Raw genomic sequence first — 17,110 nt, forward strand, 5'->3', positions numbered from 1 at the left:
GCCATTTTTGTTTTGACGTTAAAACTGGTTAAATCTTTAGTATCACTGGCTGGTCTATCTCCGAAATAAAAATATTATTTATATATTTCAACAGGTCAATTGAAAAGTCCCCGGCCTGACACATTGATGGCGCTACTAGAATTCAATCCATATGTTTTTTTATCAAAAAATACAGTTGAAGTAAAAACTTGGCTTGATGCCGAGTTTCCCAACACTGCCCCAGGAAAATCAACCATCAAGGATTGGTATACTAAATTTAGACATGGTGAAATGAGCACCGAAGACGGTGAACGCAGTGGATGCCCAAAAGAGATTGTACCGACGAAAACATTTAAAAAATCCACAAAATGATTTTGAATGACAGTAAATTGAAACTGAATCAAATAGCAGACACTAAAAATATCAACTGAACGTGTACATCATATCATTCACGAATATTTGGGTATGAGAAAGCTCTGTGCAAAGTGGGTGCCGCGCGAGCTCACTTTTGACCAAAAACAACGACGAGTTGATGGTTCGGAGTAGTGTTTGAAGATGATCAAGAGCAATAAACCCTAGTTTTGCGGTGATATGTGACGATGGATGAAACATGGTTCCATTATTTCACTCCGAAGTCCAATCGACAGTCATCCGAGTGGACTGCACACGATAAACCCGCTCCAAAGCGTGAGAAAACGCAACAGTCAACTGGCAATGTTATGGCGTCTGTATTTTGAGATGCGCATGGAATCATTTTCATTGACTACCTTGAAAAAGAAAGGAATCTGCTACTACTACCAACAGCGACTATTACATAGCGTTATTGGACCGTTTGAAGGACGAAATCGCCGAAAAACAGCCGTATTTGAAGAAAAAGTAAGAGCTGCTTACACCAAGACAATGCACGGTGTTACAAGTCAGTGAAAACGATGACAGAAATCCATGAATTTGGCTTCGAATTGCTTCATCATCCACCGTTTTCTCCAAATCTGGCCACCAACGACTATTTCCTGTTTTCTGATGTCAAAAGAATGCTCACTAGCAAAAAATTCGTCGTCGAATGAAGAGGTGATCGCCGAAACGGAGGCCTATTTTGAAGCAAAGGACAAATTGTACTACAAAAATGGTATCGAAAAGTTGGAGGGTCGCCGGGGACTTTTCAATTGACCTGTTATAATAGATTTTTATATTATATAGGTAACAATGAAAAAAGCATTTGAGCACAATTGTAGCATATTTACATTTAGTTGTCATTCAACACAAGACTATATCAAAGGGTGAGAGAAAATATACTACAATAAAACTGAAACTTAATATTGAATTATACATATTATTTCCAAAAACTGGCAAAGTAGCAAAATAAAAATTTGGAGTGTCTGCGAGGAGTCCCTATAAATAGATTCTTGTTTTGGAGTCAACGTAGAGCAGGAGGTTTAGTTCACAAAAATCATAGCTGGTAAAAAAACGATTCTACAAATGTACCAAAAAAAGGTTTTGTACTGCACAATAGATAAATTACGTATTCGCTAACAACAGAACCATAAAATGTTCCATAAAATGAACCATAAAATTTTTATTACTATGGGTAAAAAATTGGGATCGCAATATATATATATATATATATATATGCAAACCTTTTTTTTTTCAATCGATGCAACATCCTCTTTCGATCACTGTATAATGTTTCAAGTATAAAAATCCCGCGAATCCAAGAAAACGCTATTCTCGGAACGTTGTACCCAGAGTAAAACAATAAAAAGAACGCAAACGCAATTACCGACCGAAGTTGATGATCATGTTCTCGTCCAACCAGCTTCAGTCATTCAAGTTTTATTTTTGTCCCCCGGTATCAAACGACGATTGCATTCCGAAGCGGAGGAAAATAAAATCTAGTTTTTATTATTCAATATGCTGTCTAGTTACGCTTATTCTCGGTCAGTATCGCGGTTTGTTGGTGAAAAATGGAAAAGACTCGGCTGTTTATTATCGTTACGATACTCATCACACAAGGTCGTGTCGTTTTCAACCAAGGTAAGCTTATAAAGCAAAATTAGTAGAGAGTACTTTCTTTTTATTCTTTTAACTCGTAAAATATTTATATTACGGCATAATTATATTTTGTATACGATTATGTGCATTGTTTATTGTAACTGAATTTTCTGCAATTAAACTACAATTTGATCAGAACCTTAAATTTCAATACCAAAATATATTTTAACGTGGCAGGCATGCTCTAAAACAAAATACGTGTTCTTACTGATAAAGTAAGCTATCAATTGCACTAAATGCTCCTTAACCAACCAACACAACATTTAACCACCAAAAAATAAACTAACGTTAACTTGTATTATAAATCATACAGAAACTTGTATGTTAGAAAAGGTCAAACCATCAGAAAAATACAAAAACATTACTGTTGTCATTGAGAAGCAATCCCCTGTCTTCTTTCATTTTGATTCAAATGCGAAGTTACTGCATTTTACGTATTATATGGAGTAACATTTATACATTTATATAATGTTGTAATGAACATTTTATTCATTCAAAAATTGGTCTTCTGTATTAGTCCTGTATATATATATATATATATATATATATATATATATATATATATATATATATATATATATATATATATATAAACAAAACATATTATATTATCGACCTTCTTGGCCTTGTTTGGTTTCCATGAATTGTGAAAATTTAATACATTTTATAACTAATAGTGATTATAAATTATACTTTGACTATATAAGAAATATATATAAGAAACAAGCAACCACATGTAAAATATAATAAATGTATAAGTGATAAATAGATAAAAACAACTACCGTTCATGGAACGTATAGATTATATCTCTCTGATATCACTAAATAACTAAAGTATGTGGTTAAATACATATCACTCAATTTTCTAGTATTTCATTAAATCAAACTCTTCTTCTTTCAGATGAAAATAGCATCTTAAAGCTGCCAAACTTGGATAGACAATGTATGCGATGTTTGTGCCATGTAGCTACTGAATGTGATTTAACTAAAGGTTGTGATAAAGGCTATTGTGGTCCGTATAAAATAAGCAAGCTCTACTGGAAAGATGCGAAGGAGGTAACACTGCCCGATGATGATAAAGAACGAGCTGGAGGTACGTAATATCCAACAGTAATAGATCGCCAACACTACCATGATCAAAATGGTGGTGTGGTTTATTCTACTATTACATTATTATTGCAAATTCATTTCAATGATCCAAAGTGACAACAAAGAATATTATTTAAACGTTGCATGTCGTCGAGATGAAGTTATTAGACTAATGAAGCCTACAACTCTTCTTGTTTCGCGATACGCTTCATCTCACTCTTCATCTCGCTTCATCTCGCTCTTCATCATAGATTTCTACATTAATAGCTAGATGAGAATCTGTAACCCAAAATCCTCATGAAGGGCATAATTAACGCCAAAGCGAAAATAGTTCAACGGTCATGTCAGAAATCTATTAATAATTCAACAATTATGTCTGAAGACTGAAAATAAACTTATGTGTTTTATCCAAGAGGTGAACGAAACAAATATGGACAAATAAACAAATAACTTAAAAACAAATAAATAAATAGGACAGATAGGACAAACAAATAAATAGTTTGCGTCTTGCTCTTTTTAACATGTTAGTAGTTTTATATGATTTATGTATTCAGTATCCAAAAGATATTGATATATATATCAGATATTGTGAAAAACCTCTTTCTTTTTTATCGTTTCGATTAAATTGAATATAATTGAACAATCCATCAATAACAGATACTTCCTAATCAAATAATTCACCAGTATAAGACAAACTTTCGTCTAATTTTTTGTTTTGTACTGAATCGCAGAATAAGACAAGGTCAAATTCTACAGATGCTTTTAGACGAGTGTTTTGGAGATGATTATGAATTTTATTATATCAAACATAGTTATATCATCAGTTACGATTTATATTATTGTTGTTAATAACAAAGTTGTTTTATTAAACGGTTTAAACTTGTATTGTGTATGTTATTTTAACATCGATGATCTTAATCTGCAGGTATGTGAAAACAACTCCTTGCAATAATTACAAAGATACTTTTAGTAAAAAACTGTTTCTTATTAGCATAAAAGGCGCTAATGTTAACCAAAATAATATTCTAGATGAATAGTATGCTAAAATCTATAATGCTTGAATTATTTGAATTTATGTTATTTAATTCACGTAAAGTTTTACTACTACAATAATTATTGCTACCGGTCTTAATACCAATTCGCATGTTTTCTTGCAAATTCCTATCTCATTTTTTTGCATTAATATGACCAAAATATGCCCCGATTTAAAAATATTTTTTATTCATTGAAACATTACCATCAAGTTACAAGAAAAGGTGGATTTATAGGCTTGGAATAAAATTTAATAATAAATTTTATAAAATAAAATAATGTATATAGAAATATTTCTAATTTCACCTAAGTTTATAAAAAAATAAAAACAATAAGAGACATACCCAGAATGAAACCGCAAAAGTTACAAATCAACCACAACATTACACAACTTTTTAAAGCAATTTTTGTATATAATGGAATGATTAAGGAAAAGAGAACCGTTTATTAAACTATGTTTATTAATGTTTGCACTTAGGAATAATTGCGTTTCAGTAGTTCAATAATTGCAAGTCCATTAAGATGAAAACAGGACATTTCTAATTGCTTAATTTACGAAGACAGGTCTTTAAGTAATTTCGTGGGGTTTAGTTTTTATGCACACAAATGCTTCCGAATTGATGAACAGACTGTCTAACTCTCTCCACCGTGGTGGAATTTTGCTTCTCTTTTTTGAATATTGCAAACTGCAGTTGCTGAATCATTGTTTTAACACTCAATAACGTCTAAATGACGTAATTTGATTTTTGGCGATGAAGCTCCATCAAAAGCCACCGTGTATCGCTGGTTTAATGAATTCAATGGTGGTCACTTTCAATTATGTCACCTATTGTGAGATTGAAGCATCCCTAAGCATTAGTTCCACCATCATATATGCGATTTTACATAAACACTTAGCTCTGCGAAAGTTATGTTCACGTTGGATCCCACACAATTTAACAATCGCTCAAAAAAAGGCTCGTGTCGATTAGTTGAAATGCTTAAGAAATTCAATCGCGGTGCTTCGAAAGACGTTTATAAAATCGTGACAAGTGACGAATCAGGGATATATTCGTATGAGCCCAAAAGTAAGCAGCAGTCGACTGTATGGGTGTTCCAGGATGAACCAAATCCACCAAAGATTGTTCGCGTACGAGGCACTTCAAAGAACATGGTGGCCGTTTCTTCTGGAAAACTGGTCATATAACTGGCAACAGTGCCTCTAGAAGATCGGAGAACAGAAAATTCTGATTGGTAAACAACCATCTGTTTGCCAGAAATCTTCGGTGATATAAGGAAAACAAACAAGAGACGCCAGATTGTTCTTCATCATGATAATGCGAGCTCTCACACATCGGCTCAAACAAGAGACTATTTGAGCACTCAAAACATCGAATTCATGGTCATCCGCCGTACAGCCCTGATTTGGCACCCAATGACTTCTTTTTGTTCCCATCCGTGAAAAATAAACTGCGTGGTCACCGATTTTCATCGCCCGAATGAGCTATTGAAGAATTGATTCAAAAATCATGTTTTGAAGATACCTCATTCGGAATGGAATAAATGCTTTGAAAATTCGTTGTATTGATCATCGTGGCGAGTACTTTGAAAAACAATAAAAATATATTCGCAGCTTAACTATTTGTTTTTTCTTCCTATTTCCGAAATATAGTCAGTGATCCTCGTATACCAACGTTTATTTCACTCCTTAATATAGTTGTTGAATTCTAGATTGATCTTTAAAATTTTGGGTTTGGATAGTCTTTTGGTAGTCTAGATGAATCTAAATATGTCGCTGTTTTATTATCACAATAGTAAATATTTATTAAATAATATTTCATTCAGAATAATTATTTTTTAGCCTATGAAGATTGTTCTATATCATATCAGTGTGCCCAAAAAATAGTACTGAATTATATAGCCAAATATGGACGAGTATGTAACAATGATATATTTCATAGTTAATAAATTTAAACTAAAAATAATTTCAGGATTGCAACGGCGATGGCGTCACCGATTGTGACGACTACATGATGATCAATTTTAATGGAGGTTATCAATGTCACCCACCTCTCAATAGAAGCGACGCTGGCAGGTCATGGTTGGCAAGATATAAAGCTTGTAATCCTAAACTAAGATAATTTATATAAATGCAGATTTTACATTGCTTGGTTGTACTTATTTTTTGTCCTATTATCATTTTATTAACATATATATGTAAAATTATCACTAAAATTAAGTATTCATAGTTTTTCATTATTCCGCAGTCTATTTTGAAAGTTTTTGGAGCTAGTTTTGAAAAGAAAATGATTCAAAAAATTACACCAAACAAGCCTTCAACAGGGTAAATAGCGCTAATCTGTCAAAAGTTAAATTTCGAAATTAGATTCCTGGAGTTTCTGGAATGAAAAAATACTTTGCTGAAACATCGATATTAAAAGTTTTCGCTAAATCATGCCCAGTATACAGCTTCTCAGCCCCTTTATATGCTATTTTTCTATAATCAGTCAAACTTCGATAATTATATTAGTATCTCATAAGTGAAAATCTGTTTCGGAATATGGACGATCGTCAAGTGATTTATTAAAATAATCTCCATGAACATCTTATTCCAGTATGATATCCAACTTCTATTAGCATTATTCTTTGAATTTGTTCTAACAATATTTTACTTTGCTTTTAAAAATTGATACCTTAAATTACATAAAATTGAATAGATATAAAGACTGTTAATAGTCCATGTAAAAAGGTTATTGCCGGCTTGGTTGGTGCAGTGGTAAAGGCGACAGGACTGTCCGCCTACTGTTACGATAGTCGCGGGTTAGAATCCTGCTGGGGCATGGTCCTAAATTTATGTTTGTGATATTTAATATTTGTGATTGTCCTAGGCAAGCCTGAGCCTATGTTAAACAGTAGGTCCAGTCCAGATAAACCCTCATTGGTAAAAAGAAGACTTTAAAATATAAAAAAGGTTGTTAATTTTTTATCTTATTTATTAAATTAATTTCTTAAATTAATCTTTTATTACGAAAAATGAGATGGAAAATTCCGGCTAGAAAATGAATAAACGGTTTTACAGTTGTAAAAATAACTTTATTTCTTACTAAAAATTCTGATTTTGGATGCTGAAACAATTCGTGTGAAAATTCGGCATTTTTAATGATATTTTTTATATGTATAAGCAGATGCATTATCTTGATGGAAAATATATTATTTTATAAACTGAACACTTCAATTATTTCAAAAGATAACAATAAAAATAACAATTTGTTGTTTTGCTAGATTACAAGTAACACACAAACCAAATTTCTTTTGCATCAATGCAAAATTTCTGGTTTCGGAATCGAAGAACTGCACCTTACACTTTAGTTTATTATTCTGTCTCAGGCTCATCTCACTAAAGACAAATCTGATCTATAATGATCCATAATGATCATTCCAATGTTTTTTCATTGTGTTGCAACTGTTTATAAAAATTTAAATATTTTTAACTTTTTTAATTTAAATTAAATTAAAGTCACTAATACATTTTGGACCTATTGTTATGAAAAATTAAATAACAGTTAATGAATAGAAAATGCTCTGAGTATGTATTCAACAGCCAAGTACGTTCTAAACAGTACTAGGTACAAAAACCAACTTGTTAAAAAAGCTCATGATATATCGAAAATGCAACGTTTTATCCACTATTACTAAGAAATATCTAGACTCCATCCAATAAAATAGCCAATGCACATAATTATCATCTATTATTAACTAGGATAAAATGAAAAGGAAAAATCCGCTCAGCGTTTAAAAAGAATTTTGAATTTTTACCAACTGCAGTTGACAATATATTCGACGTCATCTATGACGTGCGTTGGTTGTTTTATTAGACGAGCTAATCCTTTATATATTTAAAATCCAAATTATTTTATTTTAATGTTTTATTTTAATCGCTAACATAAAAACACATTTACGAGTCACTGTCGGGTATGCAATTGGTCAAAGCCGATAATTCGGAAGGACATTGAACTTGCACAAAATCTACGCTGGGATTTTCAACGCCATCCAAAAATGTCCAACGGAACCTGCATCCTTCTCGTAAGGGTTCCGGCAATTCGGCGCATTCGGCTTCGGACTGAACTCCGCCATACCTAAAAATAATTTCATTTAGAAAATATAGTATTACTCGAGTAACAACTCAACAGTTTACGGTACCTTATACCCCAGCCATCAGCTGGAGCGTTCCACTGTCTTTGGCAACCCAGAGTGAATTCTCCCACGCCACCTCCAGGAATCTGGATATCGAAGTGGTTTCCAGTCAGGTCATCTCCAGTATTGGTAATCTGGGCCAAGTATTGTTTACCTTGCAATTGGCCTTGGAATGACATCAGTACACAACGACAACATTTACTATTATCTATTCCACCTAAGAATCAAAATAAATATATCAATACTTTCTCTCAGGAATTTTATCAATAATTTTCAAATTAAAAATAATTCTTGCGCTGACACCAATTGAGTTAGCAAGGACTACAAAAATATTTTTACTACATCTGAAAGCATGCGACAGACTGCTAAAAATCATATTTATGAAGTAACAAAGATGATATGATGCTGTAAGTTTTGTCATTATGTTCAAAGTGAATCCAATTTTCAAATAATATACTTTCAGTAGCATTACCAACAGAAATCCAATTATAAAAAACGTTAAAATATTAATTAAAAGCACAAGAATATGCTTGTAAGTACCTCCAAAAGAAGCTGCTGTGAATCCATAAGCCAAAGTAGAGTTAATAATGAAAGGCTGTTGGGCGTTACAAGTGTATGCGTTACCGCCTTCATCAGCGCATCCTGATTGTTGGTTATCATCTACAACAGTAACACCATCAATAGCACACGAATCTACCGCTTTAAGTTCGTGGGTATCGTCAATCTTCCATGCGCAAGATGGCTTGCAACAATCCCAATAATGTGTGGTGTGAGCTTGACCAGATACACCACCGGGGATTGGTTCAAAGTGTAAATGTGAAACTTTCCCAGCGAGAGTCGCTACAAATTACAATAAATTATTATATTTTGAAAATTAATTAAAAAATATTAATATGCACGGCATAAAAATTAATGAACAATGCACTTACCTATAACGAAAGAGCTAATAAGCACTAATACCTTCATCTCAAGTAACGTTAGATATATAGGGAACAAATCAAATAGTTATTTCTTCCAGGATGTTATTATATATAGGTGATTTATCTCAAGAATTTTGTTATTACATAAATTATTGATTAAATAACTCTATATAAATAAACAAGTATTTATATTTTGAGTGTTTGATAATTCTCACAAACAAATTAAGTCAGGTAATCAATTAAACCTATTTATAACAACAAATTATTATAAAACAATAGCATTTATGTTAACAACAAGGCTGTTACGTTATTAGCAATAATTAATATTTTAACTATATGGAATAAACATTTGTGAAATAATGTTAATAGATATTTATAGCACTAAAAATAACTGAAAAATGTATACGAAATTATTTTTCAAGTTAAAATATTATTATATAGTGTCATCAGGAATACAATTGGTTAAAATAGATAATTCTTCGGGGCATTCAACTTGAACAAAATCAACATCCGGATTTTCAACGCCTTCCAGAAATGACCAACGGAATTTACATGAATCTCTTAAGGGCTCTGGTAATTCAGCACATTCTTCCTCAGACTGTACACCACCGTATCTATAAAAACATAATCTATTAATGTGTATGTAACAAAATTAATAAATATCTAATATATATTAATTATATTTCGTTTTTGATTTGAAACTTGGACCACTGCAAGTCAAGTACAATCAAACATTTGCAGAAAATTATGGTGATCCAACTCCATTATTTTTACTGTTACTATTTATTTTACTAGTTTAAGTTTTTTGATGGTTATATAATCTGCCTAAATATGGGAAGAATATTTCTATAGACAATATTTTGAAAATTGAATTCATTAGTGTTGTTATTGAAATAGAACTGTATTTTCAACAATAAAACAAAAATTTTAACATAGATTCAGTATCATTACACTGCAACTAATGATTGCAGGCTAAAGAATATTGAGCAAAAATACTAATTAACCAGTAAGCAACCTTAATCATTATATAATTCAGCTTACCTAATTCCCCATCCATCCTCTGGAGCATCCCACTGTCTCTGACAGCCCAAATTAAAATAACCCACGCCTCCTCCTGGAACCTGAATATCGAAATGATTCTCGTACAGTTCCCCTCCAGTATTAGTTATCTGGGCCAGCAACTTTTTACCTTGCAATTGGCCAGTGAAAGACATCAGTATACAACGGCAACAGCCACTGTTATCGACGCCACCTGCATATTTTAAGGCATAGACGAATAGGCCTCCAATATTGAAATAATCAAGAAATACCTGAAAAGGAAGCCGCGGTGAAACCATACGCTAGCGTTGAATTAACGATAAACGGTTGTTGAGCATTGCAGGTGTAAGCATTTCCTCCGGTTTCTTCACAGCCAGATTGTTGTTGATCGTCTACTAACGTGACGCCATCTATAGCACACGAATCGACAGCCTTAATTTGAAAAGTCTCATAGTTCCACGCGCAAGAGGGTTTGCAACAGTCCCAATAGTGAGTGGTCCTAGCGTGTCCAGCAAAGCCATCCTTTATCGGTATGATATCCGGCGAGGCATTTAACACTGTTGTTACTGATGCAATGAAAACAATTATCATGATGTTAAAGAATTAAAGCTGTTTTTTTAATTAATCAATTCCTAGTTAATAGGTCAATTGAAAAGTCCCAGGCCTGATACATAGATGGCGATACTAGAATTAAATCCATATGTTTTTAACCCTCAAAAGATACGTGTATAAATTTGACAGTTGTCGGATCATTAGTTTGTGAATTATAGCATTTTGAATGAAGTAAGTTTTGTTATTGTGAAAAAAATGGATAAAAAGTAATTTCGCGTGTTGATAAAATATTGTTTTTTGAAAGGAAAAATACAGTTGAAATAAAAACTTGGCTTGATGCCGAGTTTCCGGACATTGCCCCAGGAAAATCAACTATCAAGGATTGGTATGCTAAGTTTAGACGTGGTGAAATGAGTACCGAAGAAGGTGAAAGCAGTGGACGACCAAAAGAGGTTGCTTCACCAAGACAATGCACCATGTCACAAGTCAGTGAAAACGATGGCAAAAATCCATGAATTGGGTTTCGAATTGTTTCCTCATCCACCGTATTCTCCAGATTTGGCTTCAGCGACTATTTCCTGTTATCAGATCTCAAAATAATGCTCACTGAGAAGAAATTTTCGTCGAATGAAGAGGTGATCGCCGAAACTGAAACCTATTTTGAAGCAAAGGACAAATCGTACTACGAAAATGGTATCGAAAAGTTGGAGGGTCGCTATAATCAGTGTATCACCCTTGAAGGGAATTATGTTGAATAAAAAATAACTAATTTTGCCAAAAAATATGTTTTACTATGGTAGAGTGGGGACTTTTCAATTGACCTGTTTTATTTAAAGTAAAGAAATGTGGAGTCACTACAAAACAAAATGTTGGAAATTATCATCATCAATTCACAGTCAGCGTTTGGGGGTGGGGGGGGAGTATCTACCTCTCAACCAATACGCTGGTGTTCGTGCTGTAGGATATGAAGCATCATATTTGAAAGACCTAAATTTTACAAAGGCCAGGTATAATAGTATTCAAGTTTCGTAGCCATACAGGACGAATGGTAAAATGAATATTCGAAAAAGGCAAATTTTATTGTAATAATTCATTTCTTTTACGCCTAACATCTTAGGGAAGCAATAGCTCCTAAATCTTGACTGATTCGGCTTTTTATTTCGGTGATAAATGCCACTTTCTTTTCCCGTATTACTAATCTTATTTAACATCTACAGTAACTACAATATAGGGAGAACACATATTGTATCCGCGTACACACTTACTGAAACAGACTCAGATATAGCTAAAGATGGCTTCTACAACCAACTTCAAGACATTTTTAATTATATTGCTACAACTGATCTTTCTATTCTGGTTGGAAATTTTAACGCTCGGTTTAGTTATCTGGGAAAAAGTTTTGGGAAAGTTTGATTATCGAGAAATGAATGAGAACGACGGTTTATGATTGTTGTCATTTGCTTTATTGAATAACTTTGTTGTAGGTAAAATTATATTCACCCACTCTGAAGCATTAATTAACATGGCGGAATCCAAGAGGTATTGATTCAGCGGTGTTTGATTATGTTTTGATTAACTCCCAGTTTCGTTTCCTTGTTAAGTTGCTGCATACAAATGTGAATATCGAACGTTGTACTAAACGCTTAAGAGATTGGGCGGCAGGAATAAATCTATCAACGACAAAATTCAAGAATCAGATGGAATCTTGATAAAGTCACACAATGGGAAAGTTCTTCAAGCAAACTTTATAATCATGACTCACCACTAACGAGACAATAATCAAGGAAATGCGAATGGCAATAAAATCATTAAAGTGTGGTAAAACCGCTGGAATCGACCAAGTTACGACAAAAATGATCAAGTCCGGTAGAAAACGTTGTTTCAACTTCTTCACGGGCTGTTCATACAAATTTGACGATTGAAAAGAATATGGTCAGCATGGAAGAAAGCGATAATTGTAGATATCCTAGAAAAAGTCTCCTATTAATTGTTAGGCTACGAGTCTGACATATGTAAACGTATGGTCTTTCAAACGCCATGCTTAAGGAAAAATCTTCATATTTCTCTGAGAAATTAAAAATGAAATGAGATGTTAGATATATAGAAATGAGGTCATCCATTTGCTATGCGACCAGATGAAGTGAGGAACAAATCCAGGGACGTTGAACATGTCTATTGTAAGAAAGGTCAATGCATTCGTCACAGACTTCTGTGGTGAAATCGACCTTCTGGATGGAATACACAGCGAACTGCTGCGAAAAAGACATGGATCAAAATCAGCAAAGGCGATCTGAAAAATAGGGGGACAGACATTGCCCGTGACCAGAACAATTTCGATCAATCGCCAATTGTGGCAGACACTGTCTCCGAGCACCGTCTATGGATTGATAATGATTATGTATTAGCACTTGCTCTAACTAGATCCATTTGAAATTTACATTAGCAGGTGTTTTACGTTAGCCGTAAGCTGTCGATACAATTTTTTCTTCCTTAATTCTCAAGCCATATGGCTCTGCAATTCGAACTATATCATAAAGAATGCTAGAAGCCTCAACGTTTGTATCAATTAATATAAGCTATCAAAAGCGAACATCAAGTTGGTCATGGAGCATCATGTTGAACAATATGTTTTTTTAATTGGAAATTGTAAAAAATAGGAGTAGATATGACGAAATATAAGACAGATATGTTAAGGAAGATCAGGAAAATATAAGACGTGTAGTAAGTAAAAGTAGTAATGATGAGTTAGAATACTAAAAATACTGAAACATAAGAAATTTATCTATTATTTATCTAATTATATAAGAATCTAAGAAAGGAAAATCTAGATTCGAAATAAAAACTCATCGTCAAACTATCAAAATCTTACGAACAAAAACTATATCAATGTAAGAAAATAAAAAAAACATGAAACTTTTTGATTTAAGTGTGATTAAGTGAGTGATTTGCAGTCTAATCATAAAAAAACACTGAACTGAAATGATCAGCTTATAATGTTATAAATACCCCCAACGTCTCTCAAAACTGGTCAAAAAAATATTTGGATATATCAGTCCTACTCGTCAGTATTTTTCAAATATTGCTCTGCTTGCTTACCTCTTATCCCGATAAATAGCGCAAAGCCCGTTGGGGTAGGAGTTCTTGTGACGTTTTCAAAAATTAGTTTACGACGTTAAAAACGAACATGCGAAAAAGTGTTTGTTATCAAAAAATCGCTACGAATTACTATTTATATTGAAGTTAGTTTACTGTTAAAATTAACCTAACAAATTCAGTTTGTTGAATGTTCAAGAGAAAAAAACAAACAAAAAATTAAATATGCACATAATAAATTAAATATAGAATATATAGAAAAAATCCACACATAATATTTAATGATACTTGGAATTAATTTAATTGGCATTAAAGAAACCTGTTTTTCGATCTGACATTTAACACAATATCCTATTGTCTCTTCTAATTTTAGTTTTAACAAACCACATTAATTAAGTTAGAATACTTACTTGTAATTAGAAAACAAAGTGCCCCAAGCGATTTCATATTACTTTCGATAATTTTAACAGCAACAAAAAGCATTTGTATCATTTAGATTTTAACTATATATAATTTAGTTATCTCGAGTGCTTTATTTTTGTTTTTATTATGTTAAAATATAAAAAATATAAATAGCTGTTGATAGTATAAGTATTTATGTTGAATAACTTGAAGTATCAAAACCTGTATAAGCTGATGATTGAATGTTTTAGTCACGTTAACCTCTTCGATTTTTTATTTATTATGTGAGCTCCAAATTATGGACCTTGACTACCGATTACACTGATGAAGTATCTATTTTACACTAAGAGCTAAACATCATGGTGTTATAAACAACGGTCTGCCGAATTTGAATTTATGACTTGAAACAAATTTATAGATTATATTTCTATGATAATAGTCTATAAGAAAGTAAACATAATAAAAATATGTTTAATCTGTAATGAGTGGCATATTGGGGAGGGGGGTAATTGAGAAATGACTTTGAAGTTTTACCAGGGGTGTGCAACTCCAACGATAAGTAGTGGGGCAACGTTTTGTTTAGTTCAATCATTGGCGGCGCTGACAACGTGAATTTGATTGGTTAATTTAAAATAATTATGTAGAAACCTGTAAGGAAAATACTTTGCTTTGATTGGTCTGCCATTTCGCCTAATTACTTTGTGATGTCACATTTATTGGCCAATAGTATTTAAATGAAAATCAAATTTAATTTTTAAAATAAATTTATTAAAATAAAATCCTATACAAATATACATAAGTGTAAATAATATAAATATATATATATATATAAACAAAAAGCAAAAAATAACAATTATGAACTCTATTCTAGGCAAAATTTAAATATCTATAATTCTTCTATAACGCCTTCCCATATTTGTTTAGTGCAAACAATTTTATGGGACCTAATAGAGTTCTATCTTCTTTTGATGTATTGAAGATAAAATTTAAATCCTTCTCTGTTGATATTGTATTAACTTCAAAAATACAATCACACCTTATAATAACATTTAAAATTTGGTCTTGAAAATCATTATGGATTGGACAGTTGAAACACTAAAAATTTATGTGTTTTTAAAGATATTTAGATTTTAGAATATTTAATCTGTGGAACTACTTATTATAGAATGTAGACAAATATTGCATGCTGTCTCTTTTTCAGAAGTTTTGTTAAATAGCCTGAAATAAGACTAAAATACAACATTAGACTGTTGTTTTTCTTAGAGCAAAGCTCTTTGGAACTTAAAATATAGACTCAACTGATGATTTTGATACTAGATCTCCCTTTAATAAAGAAAATAAGTTATCTAACATATTCATCTTCTTCACAATTTTCTCCGGGAGAATGAGAAAAATTGAAGTGATGATGGGCTCTATTAAAGATTTCTCGAACATACTAGGTGAAGGATGCTGTTTCTACCTCCATGACCTCTAATAGATCCAACAAAATTCTTCAAGCAATCTTGGTTAAGATTTGTTAAACAAATGTAGTTATTTGTAAATTTAGACAAAATATATTTCTTTAAGGTAATAAATTCCCTAAAAGTAGCAATTAAATTTTTAATTGATGGCACCGTAACAAATATTTTCTTAACAAGGCAATCAAATTTAAATATACATTAGCTCTACTATAAAATTATTGAACACCGATTGTTCTAAAAAGTTAAAGTATTACAAATATTTTAGGGATATTTTACAATTAAAAGTAGTATTGATTACTACTAATTATCTAGTTATCTTAATTATTACCTTCTTGTAAGACTTCTTTATGTAGAGACACCATACGAACAACTTGGTAGATTAATTGAATTTTATTACTACTAACATCTTCATAGGTAGGTTTTGATTTTCTATAAACAAACAATATATAAACAGACATGTAGATAGATAATTTTATATGTACCTGATAAAAACAATGTTGGATATGCATTTACCCTAATACCTGTTCGTGAAGGAAGTGTAATTCTAAATTTTTCATTAAAATGTCCGTGACAGACACCATGACGTTGATATATTTGCATTGTGCATACATTTGCAACCCATTTTTGGAAAGGAGCGAGATCATTCTTTGGGAAACGATGTCTAGTTTCCGTAGTAGATTTTTACCCCGGTACACTACATCTTTTACTACACTGACGCATTTTCATCTATTTTTATATTATTACTCCATAATAATTCATGTAAAACACAAAATATGCACAACGTAAAATGAAGATTTCTTGATCTAAACAAAAACGAAAACCTTCAAACAACAAACTTAAAAATGGACGCCCATAGAAAATTTTGACTTCACACAATTTGATCGACCAATCACGTTCCATGTTAGTGACGGCACCAGAAATTTAAACTAGCCAATCACAATTTGCGATCGCAGCGCTTCCGTTGATTGAACTAAACAAAACATTTCCTCAAGGTCGCCTATACCATGAAATTTCTATTTTTTCTATGAGTTTTACATACTTACGATAGAAGTTTACTTTTTACGTCCAACAGTTAATGATATCTTATAAAGAGATCCAACTCGACTAAACAAGACTAAGAAAATGTGCTATAAATAAGCATTTCGTCAACTTTTCAGACGATCGAAAAATGTCTATTATGAATGATAAGTTCATGGAATTGTTATGAATATAAACTAACATAAAACTGAATGATGCTTGGTATATAATAATATAAATTATATTATTTAATTAATTCTGTAAATATTTAAAAGATTAATAATAAGTATTTTATTTATTTATTTA

At 32.0% G+C, this 17,110-nt stretch overlaps 3 protein-coding genes across 3 annotated transcripts; 1 reads left to right on the forward strand and 2 right to left on the reverse strand.

Annotated features, from left to right (window-relative positions):
• The first annotated feature begins 1,851 nt into the window (after positions 1-1,851).
• On the forward strand, positions 1,852-6,295 carry LOC143202106 (lysozyme 2). Its single transcript, XM_076413389.1, has 4 exons — positions 1,852-2,010; positions 2,930-3,121; positions 5,990-6,063; positions 6,120-6,295. Exons 1-4 carry the CDS (start codon positions 1,941-1,943, stop codon positions 6,267-6,269), a joined length of 486 nt encoding a protein of 161 aa, XP_076269504.1. The 5' UTR covers positions 1,852-1,940; the 3' UTR covers positions 6,270-6,295.
• Positions 6,296-8,036: 1,741 nt separating this feature from the next.
• Positions 8,037-9,412, reverse strand: LOC143202097 (endoglucanase). The gene is made up of 4 exons (XM_076413376.1): positions 9,252-9,412; positions 8,863-9,162; positions 8,329-8,539; positions 8,037-8,264 (listed from the first exon to the last, which is right to left on the reverse strand). The coding sequence occupies exons 1-4, from the start codon at positions 9,286-9,288 to the stop codon at positions 8,084-8,086; spliced, it is 729 nt and encodes a 242-aa protein (XP_076269491.1). The 5' UTR covers positions 9,289-9,412; the 3' UTR covers positions 8,037-8,083.
• Positions 9,413-9,536: 124 nt separating this feature from the next.
• Positions 9,537-14,495, reverse strand: LOC143202088 (endoglucanase-like). The gene is made up of 4 exons (XM_076413367.1): positions 14,336-14,495; positions 10,553-10,846; positions 10,284-10,494; positions 9,537-9,856 (listed from the first exon to the last, which is right to left on the reverse strand). Exons 1-4 carry the CDS (start codon positions 14,415-14,417, stop codon positions 9,676-9,678), a joined length of 768 nt encoding a protein of 255 aa, XP_076269482.1. The 5' UTR covers positions 14,418-14,495; the 3' UTR covers positions 9,537-9,675.
• Positions 14,496-17,110: the final 2,615 nt, after the last annotated feature.

This window comes from Rhynchophorus ferrugineus, unplaced genomic scaffold (genome assembly GCF_030347505.1).
Source record: "Rhynchophorus ferrugineus isolate W39M unplaced genomic scaffold, kcgeb_rfMv2 rfM1, whole genome shotgun sequence".
NCBI lineage: Eukaryota > Metazoa > Arthropoda > Insecta > Coleoptera > Curculionidae > Rhynchophorus > Rhynchophorus ferrugineus.